At 48.6% G+C, this 17258-nt stretch overlaps 1 protein-coding gene across 1 annotated transcript; it reads right to left on the bottom strand.

Annotated features, from left to right (window-relative positions):
• Nucleotides 1-4222: 4222 nt before the first annotated feature.
• NFKBIA (NFKB inhibitor alpha) lies at nt 4223-8118 on the bottom strand. The gene is made up of 6 exons (XM_010385527.2): nt 7145-8118; nt 6425-6533; nt 5896-6106; nt 5516-5604; nt 5139-5408; nt 4223-4771 (listed from the first exon to the last, which is right to left on the bottom strand). Exons 1-6 carry the CDS (start codon nt 7369-7371, stop codon nt 4724-4726), a joined length of 954 nt encoding a protein of 317 aa, XP_010383829.1. The 5' UTR covers nt 7372-8118; the 3' UTR covers nt 4223-4723.
• Nucleotides 8119-17258: the final 9140 nt, after the last annotated feature.

The following is a 17258-nucleotide window of genomic DNA, read 5'->3' as shown; positions in this document are numbered from 1 at the left end:
TCCGTCTCAAAAAAAAAAAAAAAAGATAATATAGTACTGGCAGGTAAATAGCTGACTGGCAAATGAGCTCTGGACCGGTCTCTCCCACCCCCACTCCGCGCTGGCGCCTGGGCTCAGCTCTCGTGGTGTGGCCTCTCATCTCACCATGCCTTTCCATGCGCTTGGCTGTCTCCCTCTCCACCTAAGCAAGGAGCTCTTTGGGGCAGAGGCCACGGCTTATTCCTCCTTGGTGGGAGGCCTGGAGAATCGTTCTTTTTGAGGCAAATGAAGGAATGGGATGGAGAGTTGCAGTTCTCTAGGAGGGAAACACAGGTGAGGTCCAGTTTCAGTTTCTGTAATGCTCTCTTTCAGTGGGGAAACAGCCTGGGATATTCTTATCCAGGCACCAGAGGTTGGGGAATGTTTCTTGGGCATGTTTCAGACTGGAGTTCCACAACTCAGACTTTTCTTGCCAAATGAAATTTCAGCTACACTTAAGGCAAGTTAATGAAAATCTGGCAGAAAGCCGGGGGTGGGTGGGGGTGGAGGGATGGGAAGTGGGGGGGAAGGAAGACCCATCTCACAGACTCAATTCTGTCACCACTTAATCACTTCCAGTAGCAATTGAACTTTCCATGCAAATCCACCCAAGCTCCCAGCCTTCTGAATTTCCAGGCCCCAGGGGAAGGTCTTCAGATTGCTCAGACTCGTTTGTTCCCTCTTTAAAGAAAAATCCGGCCGGGCGCGGTGGCTCAAGCCTGTAATCCCAGCACTTTGGGAGGCCGAGACGGGCGGATCACGAGGTCAGGAGATCAAGACCATCCTGGGTAACACCGTGAAACCCCGTCTCTACTAAAAAATACAAAAAACTAGCCGGGCGAAGTGGCGGGCGCCTGTAGTCCCAGCTACTCGGGAGGCTGAGGCAGGAGAATGGCATGAACCCGGGAGGCGGAGCTTGCAGTGAGCTGAGATCCGGCCACTGCACTCCAGCCTGGGCGGCAGAGCAAGACTCCGTCTCAAAAAAAAAAAAAAAGAAAAATCCTTACTTTCTGGAAGGGCTTGGTACACGTGGCTTCTACAGGAAATGTATCCTCATGGATGAGGCAGGCAGAAGGAATCAAGGAACCGAATTCAAGGAAGTTGCTGATGTGACGTATTATTTCCCCCTCATATCACTTCCCTCTCTCTAGGCACTCTTAGTCCTACTTGTCCCCACATGATCTGTAACTTCTTGGAGGAAATCAAAGTGCATTAAAGAAGGCTCTCCGTCTGCTGGCCTGTTTGCTTTGAGATCTTTTGCTCTTGTTTGCTTAGGAATTTGAAGATTTTCTACAGACTAGAATGTTTCCCTTCTAAAATTTTCCTTTAGGGAACTCCAGGCTCCAGTCACCCAAGCAACAGGCAGGACAGAAAGATAATACATTTAAAACAAAAAGAAAAGAAAAGCAGGGAGGGCTGGGTGTGGTGGGTCACACCTGTAATCCCAGGACCGTGGGAGGCCAAAGCGGGCGGATCACTTGCAGTCGGGAGTTTGAGACAAGCCTAGCCAACATGGTGAAACCCCATCTCTGCTAAAAATATATAAATTGGCCGGGTGTAGTGGTGTGCACCTGTAGTCCCAGCTACTCGGGAGGCTGAGGCAGGAGAATTGCTTGAACCCAGGAGGTGGAAGTTACAGTGAGCCAAGATCACACCACTGCACTCCAACCTGGGCAAGAGAGTGAGCCCCTATCACAAAAAAAAAAAAAAAAAAAAAAAGAAAAGAAAAGAAAAGAAAAGAGGATGAGAAATGGGGAGAAGAACTAGAGAGTGATGAACCGGGGCAGCCTTCAGTGCTTAACTGGGCCCAGCTACCTCAAGATTTATGCAGATGACAGAACCTTTTCTGAGGTTTAGAACCTAGAAAGAAGAAAAGCTGAAGCCTAGAAAGGTGGGAGACTGGGCCCAAGTAGGTGAGAAGGGGCCCACCCTTGCTTGACCATGGAGGGTGGCACCCCTATGCAAGAGCTGGAAGCTAAGGAGGCTGGGGATGAGGGGGTGGCACACAGTTTTGTCCTGTTTCTCCAACCTAGCTAGAGACAGTGTATGGGTGAATTGGCACAAATTTAACCCCTTTACAGAGGGAAGAAGAGTCACGTTTGACTGAGTAGAAAGCACTAAGGTGATCGTTCCAAAATTGGGGAGCCAAGTTTCCAACCTTTGTTCTTTTGAGAATGAGGGTGGGGATATCGCCCCCACTCCCATCTTACCTCTCCCACTTAGTTGAGAGCTGAACCTAACTGACCTAATTCCTGTGGTAGGTCATTTAACACCTGTGTTGAGGTGCTTGGGGAGGGACAAGGAATTTCAGTGAAGAACCTGAGCACTTTGACAGAGAATAAGACTGGTAGAGGGACCGCCAGTGCTGGGTTCCAGATGGACTGAGGCTACAGAAATGGGGCAGAGCTGGGCGCGGTGGCTCATGCCTGTAATCCCAGAACTTTGAGAGGCTGAGGCAGGCGGATCACCTGAGGTCAGGAGTTCAAGACCAGCCTGGGCAATATGGTGAAACCCTGGCTCTACTAAAAATACAAAAGTAGCTAGGTGTGGTGTCAGGCACCTGTAATCCCAGCTACTTGGGAGGCTGAGGCAGGAAGAATCGCTTGAACCCGGGAGGTGGAGCTAGCAGTGAGCAGAGATCACGCCATTACACTCCAGCCTGGATGACAGAGCAGGACTCTGTATCAAAAAAAAAAAAAGAACTGACTGGGGCAGAACTGGCTTTAACCAGTCTGTAGTAACACTCCTTATATGTGGAAGACCACTAAATATTGGCTCCTTTTTGGTCCAAGGTGACCATATTCTTTTGACTTTGACATCGTTTGTGGATCAGGAAAGGGATAATGTAATAATTTTTTCTTAGGTGTAAGTCAAAGACATAAATTGCAATTATACACTACACTGCATTTTCTAGAATGCAGTAACTTTACTTTTTCTCTAAAATATTTTGGCTTGGTGTGGTGGCTCAGACGTGTAATCCCAGTGCTTTGGGAGGCCATAGTGGGTGGATCTCTTGAGCCCAGGAGTTTGAGACCAGCCTGGGCAACATAGAGAAACCCCGTCTCTACAAATAAAATTAGCCAGGCATGGTGGTGCATGCTTGTAGTCCCAGCTACTCAGGAGGCTGAGTTGGGAGGATCGCTTGAGCCCAGAAGTTTGAGGCTGCAGTGAGCTGTGATTGCACTACTGCACCCCAGCCTGGACAACAGAGTGAGACCCTATCTCCAAAAATTTATTTAATAAAAATGTTCACAGGGTACAAATGGATTTTTTATATTGTACAGCAGTAAAGTCTGAGCTTTTCGTGTACCCATCTTTATTCTTCTACCTAGGCAAGAGAGCCATTTTAGGGATGAAAACCTCAAGATAGAGCATCTAAGTCAAGTTTCACATTACTGATTTCTTGCGACATTTGCTTCTGTAGAATCATTCAGTACAGTCAGTAGACTGAACTGATAAGAGACCCTTCAAGTCTTTATTACTTTTCTACTACAGCCAGTAACAAAACACATAAAGAGATGGAATGCTCTTAAAAGAAGTTTACCCCAAAATAAGTGCGTGTTAAGTATGTTAATCACCTACCTCTCCTGCAAGGTGACCGTGGACAGGACATGCTCTCTGCACTTGTTTCTCCTGGTATGACATAAAGGATGTTGTGTAACAGCTTGTTTTTCTTTAGCACTACATGCCTGCCACTCTGCTATGCATTTTACGTGGATTGTCTTATCTAATTTTCACAACAGCCCAGCTAATGAGAAAACTGAGGCTCAGAGGTGAGCATCTGCTAACAAATGTCAGTACAGTCCCATTTCTGAGCCTATGTCCTTAAGAACTTCCTGTATTAGTGAGATCTTTCCCAGCTCTATATGAATTCAGCATATTCTTCTTGGCCAAAATAATTTCCTCAAGTGGCAGTTAGGGTCCAGCAACAGTTTAAATCAAGGGATGACTGAATGACAATGGAGACCTCTCCAACCACAGGCCAAGCAGCACACTTCCACCCCAAGCCTGAGACTGGTATTTCCTATAACCTTGCAACAGCTTCCCTCCCACACACTGGGCCCAGGGTGCCTGCAAAGCTTTGCTGAAGGCTGGGTATCAGGTGTGAGAAGCTGCTGGGAGTTCCCTGCTCCCCTACAATGCTCCACCTCCACCTCTGCCAGAGGATGGAACTTCAGAACAAGAAGAAAAAGATCAGGATAACTCATTTGTAAAAATCTGTTTAATAAATATACATAATAAAAGTACCAAAATAATTACCAACAATACACTATGTACATCCATTTACAGAAGGGTAACACAAACCTTGACAGGTAGTAACTTTTCACCCCACATCACTGAAAGGTCTAACACTCCTGGCTGTTACATGCCACAGGATACCACGGGGTCAGTCACTCGAAGCACAATAAATATAAAATGTGGTCCTTCCATGAATTTTTGATAACGTCCAAAAACCCCACAAAGGTGAGGTTTAAAAGAAGTTTTCTCGGAATTTCAATGATCTTTCTTGTCCTCTACAAAAAGTTCACAAAAGCAACACAATGAGGGCTGATCCCACTACAATAAAACGTTTTGGGCCAGGCAGTGTGCAGTGTGGCTATAAGTACACCCTTTAAATTTTTTTTCTTTTTTCTTTTTTTAGAAAAATAAAACTTTTTTTTTTTGTACAAATATACAAGTCCATGTTCTTTCAGCCCCTTTGCGCTCATAATGTCAGACGCTGGCCTCCAAACACACAGTCATCATAGGGCAGCTGAAAACAAGGGGAAAGAAGACACGTTAAACTTCCAGAGCTCTGCCAAGCTACTGGGATGGGGAGGCCGCTACTGGAAATAACCCTTGGACTCCATTCTCCATAGCCCAAATACAATGAACTTTACAGGCTGAGGGAGTTTGCCTTTAACTCCCATTTTAAAAATGTTTAAAAAAATGCTTTTCTTTAAAAAAGGGTAAGCTATTTAAAAAAAAAAAAAGGTACATTATTGGGATACTGGTTATGCACAGAAATTTGACAGACTCATTATATAGATACCCCTCTGATAAGGAGCAGTTCTAGGGGCCTGGGAGGGTGAAGGGAATGGTCCCTCGTTAGTTAGAGAGCCGAAGGAGTTCAGACTCACCTCATCCTCCGTGAACTCCGTGAACTCTGACTCTGTGTCATAGCTCTCCTCATCCTCACTCTCCGGCAGCATCTGAAGGTTTTCCAGCGTCAGCTGGCCCAGCTGCTGCTGTATCCGGGTGCTTGGGCGGCCCCAGGTGAGCTGGTAGGGAGAATAGCCCTGGTAGGTAACTCTGTTGACATCAGCCCCACACTTCAACAGGAGCGACACCAGGTCAGGATTCTGCAGGTCTACTGCGAGGTGAAGGGCAGTCCGGCCATTACAGGGCTCCTGAAACCAAAAGGAATTTGAGATGCTTATGGCTGCGTTTGGAATTTCTACTCATAACAGGAGCACGAGGAACTTGACTCAGTGCATCGGAGGCAGGAAGCACTAACCTGAGCATTGACATCAGCACCCAAGGACACCAAAAGCTCCACGATGCCCAGGTAGCCATGGATAGAGGCTAGGTGCAGACACGTGTGGCCTGGAAGAACAAAACGAAAAAAGTATAACCACCTGTTTCAACTCTCACTCCTTTCACCTATTCTTTTATGGGACAAATAGTCCTATCTTCTGAATTTTAAGAACCCACAGTCTGGATTCTGAAGGAACTTTATAAAGGCATCCAATAGGCACTTTGCACACATATTTTCTCAACCTTTCAAATGCTGGGAGTTTTAAGTTCTTGCCTTGACTCCTTAAGTTGGCCCACCTGCCCCTTCTCCACATCACCTGCCACCTGAGGGGGTGGGGCAGGGCAGGGAGGCAGACATACCATTGTAGTTGGTAGCCTTCAGGATGGAGTGGAGGTGCAGGGTGGTGCAGGACTGAGTCAGGACTCCCACGCTGGCCAAGCAGCCCTGCTCACAGGCAAGGTGTAGGGGGGTATTTCCTCGAAAGTCTCGGAGCTCAGGATCACAGCCAGCTCCCAGAAGTGCCTCAGCAATTTCTGGCTGGTTGGTGATCACAGCCAAATGGAGTGGAGTCTACGAATGCAGGAGAGACCAGAGAAAGTAAGCCACGGACCAAACCCACACCCTGAGTTCCCCTGAACCCGTGTCTCCTGGTTGGGTGCTGCTTCTCCTAGACAGGCGGGTGGGGAGGACTGGCAAATAGCAGAGACTCCAGGTGGGTCATCAAGACCTCACCAAATCAGTGGAATTTCCTTCACTCTCTAGGATGTGGGCTGACGTGAAGTAAAAGGTGAGTGTGAATAATGCCCAGTGGCCCTGAATTCAGAAAGGATCTGGGGTGACTTTGCTACATCCCAGAGTTAGAGAGCCCGGGCCAGGCAAGCGGCGCACCTGCTGCAGGTTGTTCTGGAAGTTGAGGAAGGCCAGGTCTCCCTTCACCTGGCGGATCACTTCCATGGTCAGTGCCTTTTCTTCATGGATGATGGCCAAGTGCAGAAACCTGTGGGGAAGAGAGGGAAAAACCCCAGGGGTGGTGAGTGCACCGCGTGGGGCCCAGGGAGGCGCGGGCTGCGGGGGATTGCGCAAGGCCGGGGTTTCTGGAGGCCGAGGCCGCGGTGTTTTCCGCGAGGTTATTATGAGCTGAGTGTTCCTGGCAGGCGCCCAGGGACTTTCCGCCCCCCTCCCCCCGCGGCCCCGGCGGGCGCCGGCCAGACCGCCCCGCCCTCCCGCCAGCTCGGAACGCCCTGTACTTCCCCTCCCGGCTGCTCGGCGCCCGCCAGCGGCCAGAAACTCCCGCCCCGCCTTATGCAACCCGGGACTTCGCGTCCCAGCTGCCGCCCCGCCCCCGGCCTAGAGGACAGGCCTGGGGGGAGGGGGCGTGTGGCGACGCTGCCCTCCACCAGGGCCCAGCCGCTGCCCCTCCGAGTAGGGCCGGTGCCCCGCGCGGCCCTGCAGCGTTCGGGGCGGTGCAGGAGCCCCAGGGCGCCGCGGCGCCAGCCCGGCTGCATCGCTAGTTCCCCAGCTCGGCCTCCAGGCCCGGCGCCTCCCACTCCCCGGCCGCGCACATCCGGCCCTACCGACGACCCCCGGCTCCGGGTCTGCGCCACTTACGAGTCCCCGTCCTCGGTGAGCTGCTGCTTCCAGGGCTCCGCGCCGCGCGGCACCTCCTGCGGCTCGAGGCGGATCTCCTGCAGCTCCTTGACCATCTGCTCGTATTCCTCATCCTTCATGGAGTCCAGGCCGCTGTCGTGGCGGTCGTCCAGCAGTCGCTCCTTCTTCAGCCCGTCGCGGGGACCCTCCATGGCCCACTCCTGGGGGCGCTCGGCCGCCTGGAACATGGCGCGGGCGAGCTGCGGGCGCTGCTGCGGGTGCGCTGGGCCGCGGGCTGCGCGCTGCTTCCTCGCTGGGGCGCTGGCGGGCGGGACGGCGGCACGGGCTGGTATGGGCTCTGCAGCGCCGCCGCGGCGCCCTATAAACGCTGGCGGGGGATTTCTCTGGGGCGGGGTCAGGCGCGGGGAATTTCCAAGCCAGTCAGACCAGAAAAGAGAACTGGCTTCGTCCTTTGCTAGGGGGAAAAAGAAGCCTAAACCCTGAGCTGGGGTTCATCGGAGAAACTCCCTGCGATGAGCCACTGGGGTCACGGACAGGGAACTTTTTGATGAGTGCCAAGTGGCTGGAAAGTCCTTCCAACCAGGCCCCCTTCCCCCCGGTACTTCCCTGCAGCCTGCACCCTGTAATCCTGTCTCTCTGCAAGTGAACCTTCTTTCCCTGGGGTTTCCCACGATCGATTTGAATTGGGGTCGTCGGCTGCTGAGATCCCAAGGACGCCGAGCTGATGGGCGGTCCCTCTTTGGGGTTTGCCAACCTGCCGGTCCTTTCCGTTTTTTGATCTTTTGAAAACGCAAGAGTGGAAATGATGGCTGGGCGTAGGGATTTGCTTTCCCCAGACTTCTAAGGGGAAGGACGCACTGTGGTTATGGGGTCGCAGGCCGCTCCTCTGTTTCTGCCAGTATCAGGCTCATTGCAGCACGGGCACGTTTAGCTTCGCGCCCTTCCTCCCCTACCCCCCACGCACCTCTGCCAGGTAGAACTGTGAAAGCTTTGGAGGAGTGGAAAGCCTAAATCCTTGGAGAACTCTCAAATCACTTCCTAGGGATGAACAGCCCTGTTGACTGGGGGAGGGGCAAACTCTCCCTGTATGGGGAAACTGCTGAATAGGACCATGATTTTTTTTTCCCAAGTAAAGCAAGGTGTTAATCTTTGTAGTGGTGGTTGTGGATAACCTTGCAATAACAGAGTGGCTATTGTGTTCATAAGTAGCTATTGCGTTCATGCTATCTGACCTACATTGTGCTGCCGCAGAGAATGGATCCTGAGCCTACTTCTGGACATCCAAACTGAGCACTTCGAGGAGCACTTAGAGAAGGAGGCTGAAGAATGAGTTTAGTTAGTGCCTTAACCACGACTGGACGTTAAGGACCGCTAAGAAAGTAGTTGCCAGGCATCCTGCAGGAGGCTCAAGGCAGCCCCATCCTCCCATCCTGCCCACCCCTCCTTGCTCCCTCGTCCTGGGGGAGAGTAGCAGTTGGACCCATTCATGCCACCCAGGTAGAAAGGGGTTTCGGCTCACTATGCTCTGGTTTCACCTGCAGAAATGTAATTTATGCTCTCCATCCCACCTCTACCTCCAAGCCTGCAAGCCATGGACTGAATTCATCTACTTGATAGAATTGGTACAGGCAAAATAAAGCACACTTCGGTCAGAGCTCTTCAGAATTAGTCCCAGGAGCCCTCTGTAGTTCTGCAGAGATTTCTGGTGATGATTGCAATCATCTTTACCTTGACTGGCCATGTACTAACCAATCCTTCCCCTCTCTTCAAATCTCCACCCCTCCCCTAATGTTAGAATGTAAGAAATCTGACTCAATAGAGAGAGACCAAGTATGAAGGGAAAAATTAAAATCAGATAGAACCTTCAGGGTAGTAATAATGATCATATATTACAATGAAAACTTCCCAGGGATAGATACCACTGTCTCTGTAGGCTTATGATATGCAATTCTACAATGATTGAGGCAAGGTGAAACAGGGACTGCAGGGGGGCATCTCAAGTGCAGTCTTAACTGTACACTAGTTGGAGAGGTCAGTTAACTTTTTTGTGGTATACTTACTTTTATAATAAGATTAGATTGAATGTTACTTAAGGTCTTTTGTAGCTTAAAAGTCATAGTGTTTACAAATGCATGGCTAATTCTCCTTTGTAAGGGTGACCATGGCTTTTGGAAATGTCAGGGTATAAATTTTTGAAAGAATTCCAGTGCCTTAGGTACCACATTGTTAGTTCTCAGAACTAATCTTGTAAGATAGATATTGTTCCTACTTCCCTAAAAAGAAACTGAAATGCATAGAAATTTACCCAGGAACCCCTTGGCAGTATATGAATCATTTGGCCAAAGCAGTCTTAGTATTAACACATTTGAAAACACACTGCGAAAATCAGACTGACTACACTATAATTTGGAATATACTCAAAACTATTTTCTACTCCAACTGTTAGGGAAAATAAAGGGTGGGTGTCCACCCACCCCCATCTGGGGAAATTCACTTCTTTTAAACATGTACAGAAACATCAAACTCTAAATGTCCCAATTATAGAGGATACATCAGAAGAAGATATTTGGCTTCCGGTATAAAAATGGTTATGAAAAATAAAAATATCTGAGGAATAAGGTTTTGCACCACCTTCTATGGTTTTATATTTCTGGCAGCCTTCAGGACCTGGTGGTCTTTATTCCTGATTGTTTCGTGTGACACCTAGTGGTAAGAGTAAGGCACAGGCGTTCCTTGATTTGTCACAGTGCCTTTTGAAAAAATTGGGAGGTGCTGAGCCTTAATGACTTGTGCCTGCAATGGAGATTCCCAAGGAGGTACCTTTTGTTTCCCTGCAACTCTGGGAAACAGTTTTGAATAATGTGATCCAACAGGTTTTTTCCCCATCATCTATATGGTTTAAGTCAACAAACATTACAACGTGGGTGAAAAAGAATATACACTTGGAAATTAGAACCATGAGCAGACTGGGCAGAAGACAACAAAAGGGTCTGGTTTTGATTTAGAAAGACCTTTATGGGCCAGGAGTTGTGGCTCACTCCTGTAATTTTAGCACTTTGGGTTGCCGAGGCAGGAGGATTGCTTGCCACCCAGGAATTGGAGACCATCCTGGGCAACAAGGCGAAACCCTGTCTCAACAAAAAATACAATTAGCAGAGTGTGGTGGCAGGAGTCTGTAGTCCCAGCTACTCCGGAGGCAGAAGTGGGAGAATCACTTGAGCCTGGGAGGTAGAGTTTGTAGTGGGCCATGATGGCAGCACTGCACTCCAGCTTCAGCAACAGACTGAGACCCTGTCTCAAAAAAAAAAAGAAAAAAAAAGACCTTTATGGACCCTTCAGCACTCAGATTTTTCTCCCCATTGTCAAACATTCTAGCTAACCATAAACATTTAAAAAAATGTTAAAACTGTAGGCTGTTCGCAGTGGCTCACACTTGTAATCTCAGCACTTTGGGAGGCTGAGGTGGGTGGATCATCAGGTCAGGAGTTCGAGACCAGCCTGGCCAACATGGTGAAACCCCATCTCTACTAAAGATACAAAAAATCAGCCGGGCGTGGTGGCGCGCATCTGTAATCCCAGCTGCTTAGGAGGCTGAGGCAGGAGAATCACTTGAACCCAGGAGGCAGAGGTTGCAGTGAGCCAAGATCGCACCATTGCACTGCAGCCTGGGTGACAGGGTGAGACTCTGTCTCAAAAAACAAAACAAAACAAAACAAAAAACTTTGGATAACTCATTTTTAATGTTATTTGGCCTTTTTAATGCATAAGGAAAAAAATAATGTTACATCTCAAAGCTGCTTGTATTTTGGCCCAGGACGCAGCCATAGGAAATGACAGCATGGCCGGTGATGCTCCAGGAGCACCCTCTTGGGAAAAGGAGCATCACCAGGGCCTGGTTTGGCTGTAGGCACTTCAGGCACTCCTGCATGGAACAAGCACAGTGTGGACAAAACCTATTGCCTGAAGTGCCATGGAGAGAGTCTACAAGTTCAACCAGGTGGTCCAAAATCCTCAGCTTTTCTTGATGATACGGTCAGGGTGGCCTGTGTCAACTGGCCTGGCCAACTAAAACTAAATTGTTTTGGCTCCAGCAAAGTCAACTCCGGAATCAGGGTACCCATTGCTCAGTGCAGCTAGGCTGGAAGAGAGATGAGCCATGACAGAGTTCCTGAAGAGCAAGGCAGGTGCACTCCCGACTGGCAGCCCCACTGTGAAATTCTGAACTTACGTTCTACTTTCAGTCTCGTGTTGTCTTCTTCCCTGCTAGACTGGTAGCAACTGTCTGCATCCTCTTCAGAACATGGAGCCCCCAAGCTATGGATCTTTTCCCATAGAAAAACAAGGCTGGGGGCAGTGGCTCACACCTGTAATCCCAGCACTTTGGGAGGCTGAGGCAGGTGGATCACCTGAGGTCAGGAGTTCGAGACCAGCCTGGCCAACATGGTGAAACCCCGTATCTACTCAGAATACAATAATTAGCCAGGCGTGATGGTGGCGGGTGCCTGTAATCCCAGCTACTCGGGGGGCTGAGGCAGGAGAATTGTTTGAACCTGGCAGGTGGAGGTTGCAGTGAGCCGAGATTGTGCCGTTGCACTCCAGCCTGAGCGGCAGAGAGAGACTACGTGTCAATAAAAAAATAAATAAATAAATAAACCCGGAAAAACAGCTGTCAGGACCTTCATTTGTAGTGAAGTGAAAATAAGACTGTCAAATCCTTAATGTGTTTCCTTTGCTACAAATTCTGCAATTTAATGGGGATTAAAGCTTTAAAGGATCTCAAACTCAAATACGCATCGGGAGCAGGCAGGTTTCACAGATGAGTGAAGCAGACCATTTGAGTCCGAAAGGAGTGGGATCTCCAACAGCTTAGGTCAGGGGGAATAATTCCCTCATACTTCGCTCAGGCAACTTTTGGCATGTAGCACTTTTGGTTCAGTAGTGACCTCCTATTGTTAAAGAAATAAAAAAATTGGCCCAGCTCCGTGGCTCATGCCTGCAATTCCAACACTTTGAGAGGGTGAGGCAGGAGGCTCACTTGCATCTAGGAGTTTGAGACCAGCCTGGGCAACATAGTGAGACCCCATCGCTATAAAAATAAAAATAAAAAATTAACCAGGCATGGTGGCATACACCTGTAGTCTCACCTACTTGGGAGACTGAGGTGGGAGGATCGCTTAATCCTGGGACGTTGAAGATACAGTGGGCCGTGATTGTATCTTCAGCCTCAGCAACAGAGTGAGACCTTGACTTAAACAAACATAAAAACATGAAAACTAAACACAAGACATTTCTGCATCTATTGATTAAATAGAGCCTATAAGCTCCGAGTTTACAACCTCTCTTTCAGCCACAGTATGATGTTTTAATTGTGCTTTGCGGGAGGCACGACCTTCTGCTCTTGGCATCATAGGGTCTCTGCTCCTGTGTAACAGGAGACTGGGACAAAGTGTGTCCATCCATGATGTGCAGGGCTGCTTCTGCCAGGCAGGATTGGAATTAGGGGGCTCTAACCTCTGAAAAGTGAATTTTTCCTCCCTCAAACCAATTATTTATTGTTTGTTTGTTTGTTTGTTTTTGAGACAGAGTTTTGCTATCGTTGCCCAGGCTGGAGTGCAATGACATGATCTTGGCTCACTGCATCCTCTGCCTCCCGGGTTCAAGTGATTCTCCTGCCTCAGCCTCCTGAGTAGCTGGGATTGCAGGCGCCTGCCACCATGCCCGGCTCATTTTTTGTATTTTGAGTAGAGACAGGGTTTCACTGTGTTGGCCAGGGTGTTCTCAAACTCCTGACCTCAGGTGATCCACCCGCCTTGGCCTCCCAAAGTGCTGGGATTACAGGTATGAGCCACCATGCCCAGCCTGTTTGTTTGTTTTTTTGAGACAAAGTCTTGCTGTGTCACCTAGGCTGGAGAGCTGTGGCATGATCACAGCTCACTGTAGCCTTAATCTCCTGGGCTCAAGCAATTCTCCCGCCTCAGCCTCCCATGCAGTGGCACCACAGGCACATGCCACTGTGCCTGGCTAATTTTTTTTTGAGACGGAATTTCATTCTTGTCATCCAGGCTGGAGTGCAATGGTGCAATCTTGGCTCACTGCAACCTCTGCCTACCAGGTTCAGGCGATTCTCCTGTCTTAGCCCCCCCGAGTAGCAGGGATTATAGGAGCCCACCATCATGTGCAGCTCATTTTTTGTATTTTTAGCAGAGACAGGGTTTCACTGTGTTGACCAGACTGGTCTCGAACTCTTTACCTCAAGTGATCCCCCACCTCGGCTTCCCGAAGTGCTGGGATTACAGGAGTGAGCCACCACATCTGGCAGTGCCTGGCTAATTTTTTAATTTTTTTGTAGAGATGGGTCTCCCTGTGTTGCCCAGGCTGGTTTTGAGCTCCTGGGTCCAAGTGATCCGCCCACCTTCACTTTCCAAAGTGCTGGGATTATAGGTGTGAGCCACTGCACCCTACCCCAAAGCAATTTTTAAATACTCCACTGTAAAATAAGCATAATAAGTCCAACAAAGTTCTGATTTTTCTCACAATAACTACTTATGTTGTTTTAAGGAATCAGATGACTTCAGTAAACATCTCCTGAGGTGTGCCTGCTCTGCTGGTGCCCTAACTGCATGCCAATCTGGCTCTTGGGTAACCTGCTGTGAGGGAAGGAGGAGGCCTGCACGTGTCACCCGTGGCCAAAATTCCTGGCTCTCCCTTTTCATGGTTTGTTGGTGGTAACCAAGTAATATTTATAGGTGTGTAGCATTGTTCATGGTCTGTTGTGTTCAGGGAGAGGTAGTTGGATCAGGAAGGTGGTAGAGGCTTAAAGAAGTTTCCCCTGCATGCCAATGTATTTGCTATTTTGTCTTAGATGTAAATGCATTCTGAGTTTAGTCAGGGTATGAGGATACTTAGCACTAGGGAACTTCCACACAAGAGCCTGGTACTTGGCAGGGGACGAGACATAAATGATATGGGGCCCTTGTTCTTTGGCACTGAAATCAGGTGAAGAACTCATGATCCTTCTCAGAGGGAGCCTAAGCTGTATCTACCAATGGAAACCATATGGAGAGGTAGACCCTTTCCCCGCTATAGTCTAAGGTCTTGGGAATTGTTTAGGAAAAAGCAAAACAGAATCAGAGCTGCTAAGAGATAGATTCATATTAGTGAGTAAGGATTTAGGAAGCTTATTCCTGAGCCCTTTCTTCTAAGCACTAAAATAAGGCCTTTCCCAGACTTCCTTTTAGAACCTCTATTATCTGGAGTAAAACCCCAGGGTGCTTGGATGAGTATTAGAAATTGAGATTTGTCTCTGAGGCTATTAGTGGGGAAGGGTACCACAAAAATACAGTTTCTGAAAGTTTTTCTTAGGTTTTTTTTTTTTTTTGAGATAGGATCTTACTCTGTCATCCAGGATGGGGTACAGTGGCATGATTACGGCTCACTGCAGTCTGACCTCCTGGGCCCAAGCAATCCTCCTGCCTCAGCCTCCCATGTAGCTGGGATTACAGACACATGCTACCACACCTGGCTAATTTTTGTATTTTTAGTAGACACAGGATTTCGCCATGTTGGCCAGGCTGGTCTCCAACTCCTGATCTCAGGTGATCCACCTGCCTCAGCTTCCCAAAGTGCTGGGATTATAGGTGTAAGCCACCGTACCTGGCCTGGCCAGGTTTGTTTGTTTGTTTATTTATTTTGAAACAGAGTCTCGCTCTGTTGCCCAGGCTAGAGTGCAGTGGTGTGATCTTGGCTCACTGCAACCTCCGCCTCCTGGGTTCAAGTGATTCTCATGTCTCAGCCTCCCTAGTAACTGGGACTACAGGCACCTGTCACCACGTCTGGCTTATTTTTTGTATTATTTGTAGAGATGGGGTTTTGCCATATTGGCCAGGCTGGTCTTGAACTCCTGACCTCAAGTGATCCGCCCACCTTGGCCTCCCAAAGTGGTGGGATTACAGGCATGAGCCACCGTGCTCAGTCTATTTTTTTCTTTTCTTTTTCCTTTTTTTTTTTTTTTTTTTTTTTTTGAGATGTTGTCTTGCTCTGTTGCCAAGCTGGAGTGCAGTGGCGTGATCTCGGCTCACTGCAATCTCCGCCTCCCAGGTTCAAGTGGTTCTCCTGCTTCAGCCTCCTGAATAGCTGGGATTACAGGCACATACCAGCACAGTTGGCTAATTTTTGTATTTTTAGTAGAGACAGGGTTTCACCATGTTAGCCAGGATGGTCTCGAACTCCTGACCTCATGATCCACGCGCCTCAGCCTCTCAAAGTGTTGGGATTACAGGCGTGAGCCACTGCGCTCGGCCACCCAGCCTATTTTTAAACACTGAAAGCAAATGAGAAACAGAGTGAGACGGATCACAAATAGAAGCCATGAGCAGAAAAAAAGGGGAGAAATTGGCCTGGAACATTTTTTCTTTGTTACCAGGTGTCAGCTGTCAGAGTCCAGTCCCATGACTGTGACACAGTCCCTTTGGATAAGCCACTTAGCTTGATTTAGGAATATTCATCATTTCTTATATCCCAGGGCTGTTCATAGGCTAACGTGTAGTGATTATTTTGCCAAAAACACTGATATTTTCAGAAAGTGAAGCAGATTAATGCATCACCAAATCTTTAAATGCTAATATTTGAAAATTGGGTCAGTTTGGAAGAGTGTGAGAAAAGAGGGAATGGGATGCCCCTGTACTCATTGATTGAAACTCAAGAGGCTAGGCGGAAATAGGTGAGGTTGACAGCACAGGTATGGGTTTTGCTAGAAATCTCAATGTACCTCATGAATAGAGAGCAGAGCAGCACACAGATAACACCGTCTCAATGTTGGCTCTTCCACCTTTAGGGGTCAGGTCCACCTCCACGTTGTCAGGGCACGAGGAAAGCACCTCACTGGATTTCAGGGCAGGAGGATGGGAATCACAGAGTAAAGGGAAGAGGCTACACACAGAGCAGGAGCGGGGGCTATGGGAGTTAGGGAGGGAGGCAAGGGGGAATTTTCCCTTCACAAATGGCAAGGCGGAACACTAACACGAGGAACATGGTATTGCATGGTGCTGTCTGCAGTGACATCTTCTGGCCATTTGTGGAAGAAGTTTTCTCTGAGGCATCACCGATTTTTTTTTTTTTTTTGAGACGGAGTTTCGCTCTGTCGCCCAGGCTGGAGTGCAGTGGCCGGATCTCAGCTCACTGCAAGCTCCGCCTCCCGGGTTTACGCCATTCTCCTGCCTCAGCCTCCCGAGTAGCTGGGACTACAGGCGCCCGCCACCTCGCCCGGCTAGTTTTCTGTATTTTTTAGTAGAGACGGGGTTTCACCGTGTTAGCCAGGATGGTCTCGATCTCCTGACCCCGTGATCCGCCCGTCTCGGCCTCCCAAAGTGCTGGGATTACAGGCTTAAGCCACTGCGCCCGGCCAATCACCGATTCTTGAGAAGAGGAATTTAGGAAAGTTGAGTTGAGGATGTGCACTGAGACTGGATATGAAGTTGTGATTGTGGTGCATCACTTAACACAGTCCCAAGGGAAAGACCCCACTTTATCTGTGAGTGTTACTTTTCCTTCAGTGCCTGTTGCCGGTCAGCTCAGTGCATCCTGCTATTGAAATGACACCCGGACCGTCCTCTTCATTCCATCTTCACTGTCCCCACAGTAGTGCAGGCTGTGTTGTACCATGGTAGCTTCTTGGTACTTTTTGTTAGTGTTGTTTTGAGATGGAGTCTCACTCTGTTGCCCAGACTGGAGTGCAGTGGTGCAACCTCGGCTCACTGCAACCTCTGCCTCCCAGGTTCAAGTGATTCTCCTGCCTCAGCCTACCCAGTAGCTGGGATTACAGGCACCCGCCACCACACTTAGCTAATTTTTGTATTTTTAGTAGAGATAGAGTTTCACCATGTTGACTAGGCTGTTCTTGAACTCCTGAACTCAGGCAATCCAACCTCCTAGGCCTCCCAAAGTGCTGGGATTACAGGCGCAAGCCCAGCAAAAATGAATTATTTTTAAAGTGAAACATAATATGAAACATAATACCTTCATGTGGTTTAAAAAAAAAAAAAAAAAAACAAGCAGTCTAAAAAGGTTACAATTATACAATTAAATCTCTGTCCCTTTTTTTTTTTTTGAGAGAGTT

This window comes from Rhinopithecus roxellana, chromosome 5, assembly GCF_007565055.1.
Source record: "Rhinopithecus roxellana isolate Shanxi Qingling chromosome 5, ASM756505v1, whole genome shotgun sequence".
NCBI classification, from domain to species: Eukaryota; Metazoa; Chordata; class Mammalia; order Primates; family Cercopithecidae; genus Rhinopithecus; species Rhinopithecus roxellana.
The sequence above is the reverse complement of the archived record's forward strand: the minus strand, read 5'-3'. Positions and strand labels throughout refer to the sequence as shown.

What these genes read in the sequence shown, in the direction of transcription:
- NFKBIA (XM_010385527.2), bottom strand. Translation starts at nt 7,371, where the DNA reads ATGTTCCAGGCGGCCGAGCGCCCCCAGGAGTGGGCCATGGAGGGTCCC. An exon ending in TCCAGAACAACCTGCAGCAG is followed by an intron (nt 6,107 to 6,424) that starts GTGCGCCGCTTG and finishes CTGCATTCGTAG; the next exon opens with ACTCCACTCCATTTGGCTGT. An exon ending in CGGAGTTCACGGAGGATGAG is followed by an intron (nt 4,772 to 5,138) that starts GTGAGTCTGAAC and finishes CCTTGTTTTCAG; the next exon opens with CTGCCCTATGATGACTGTGT.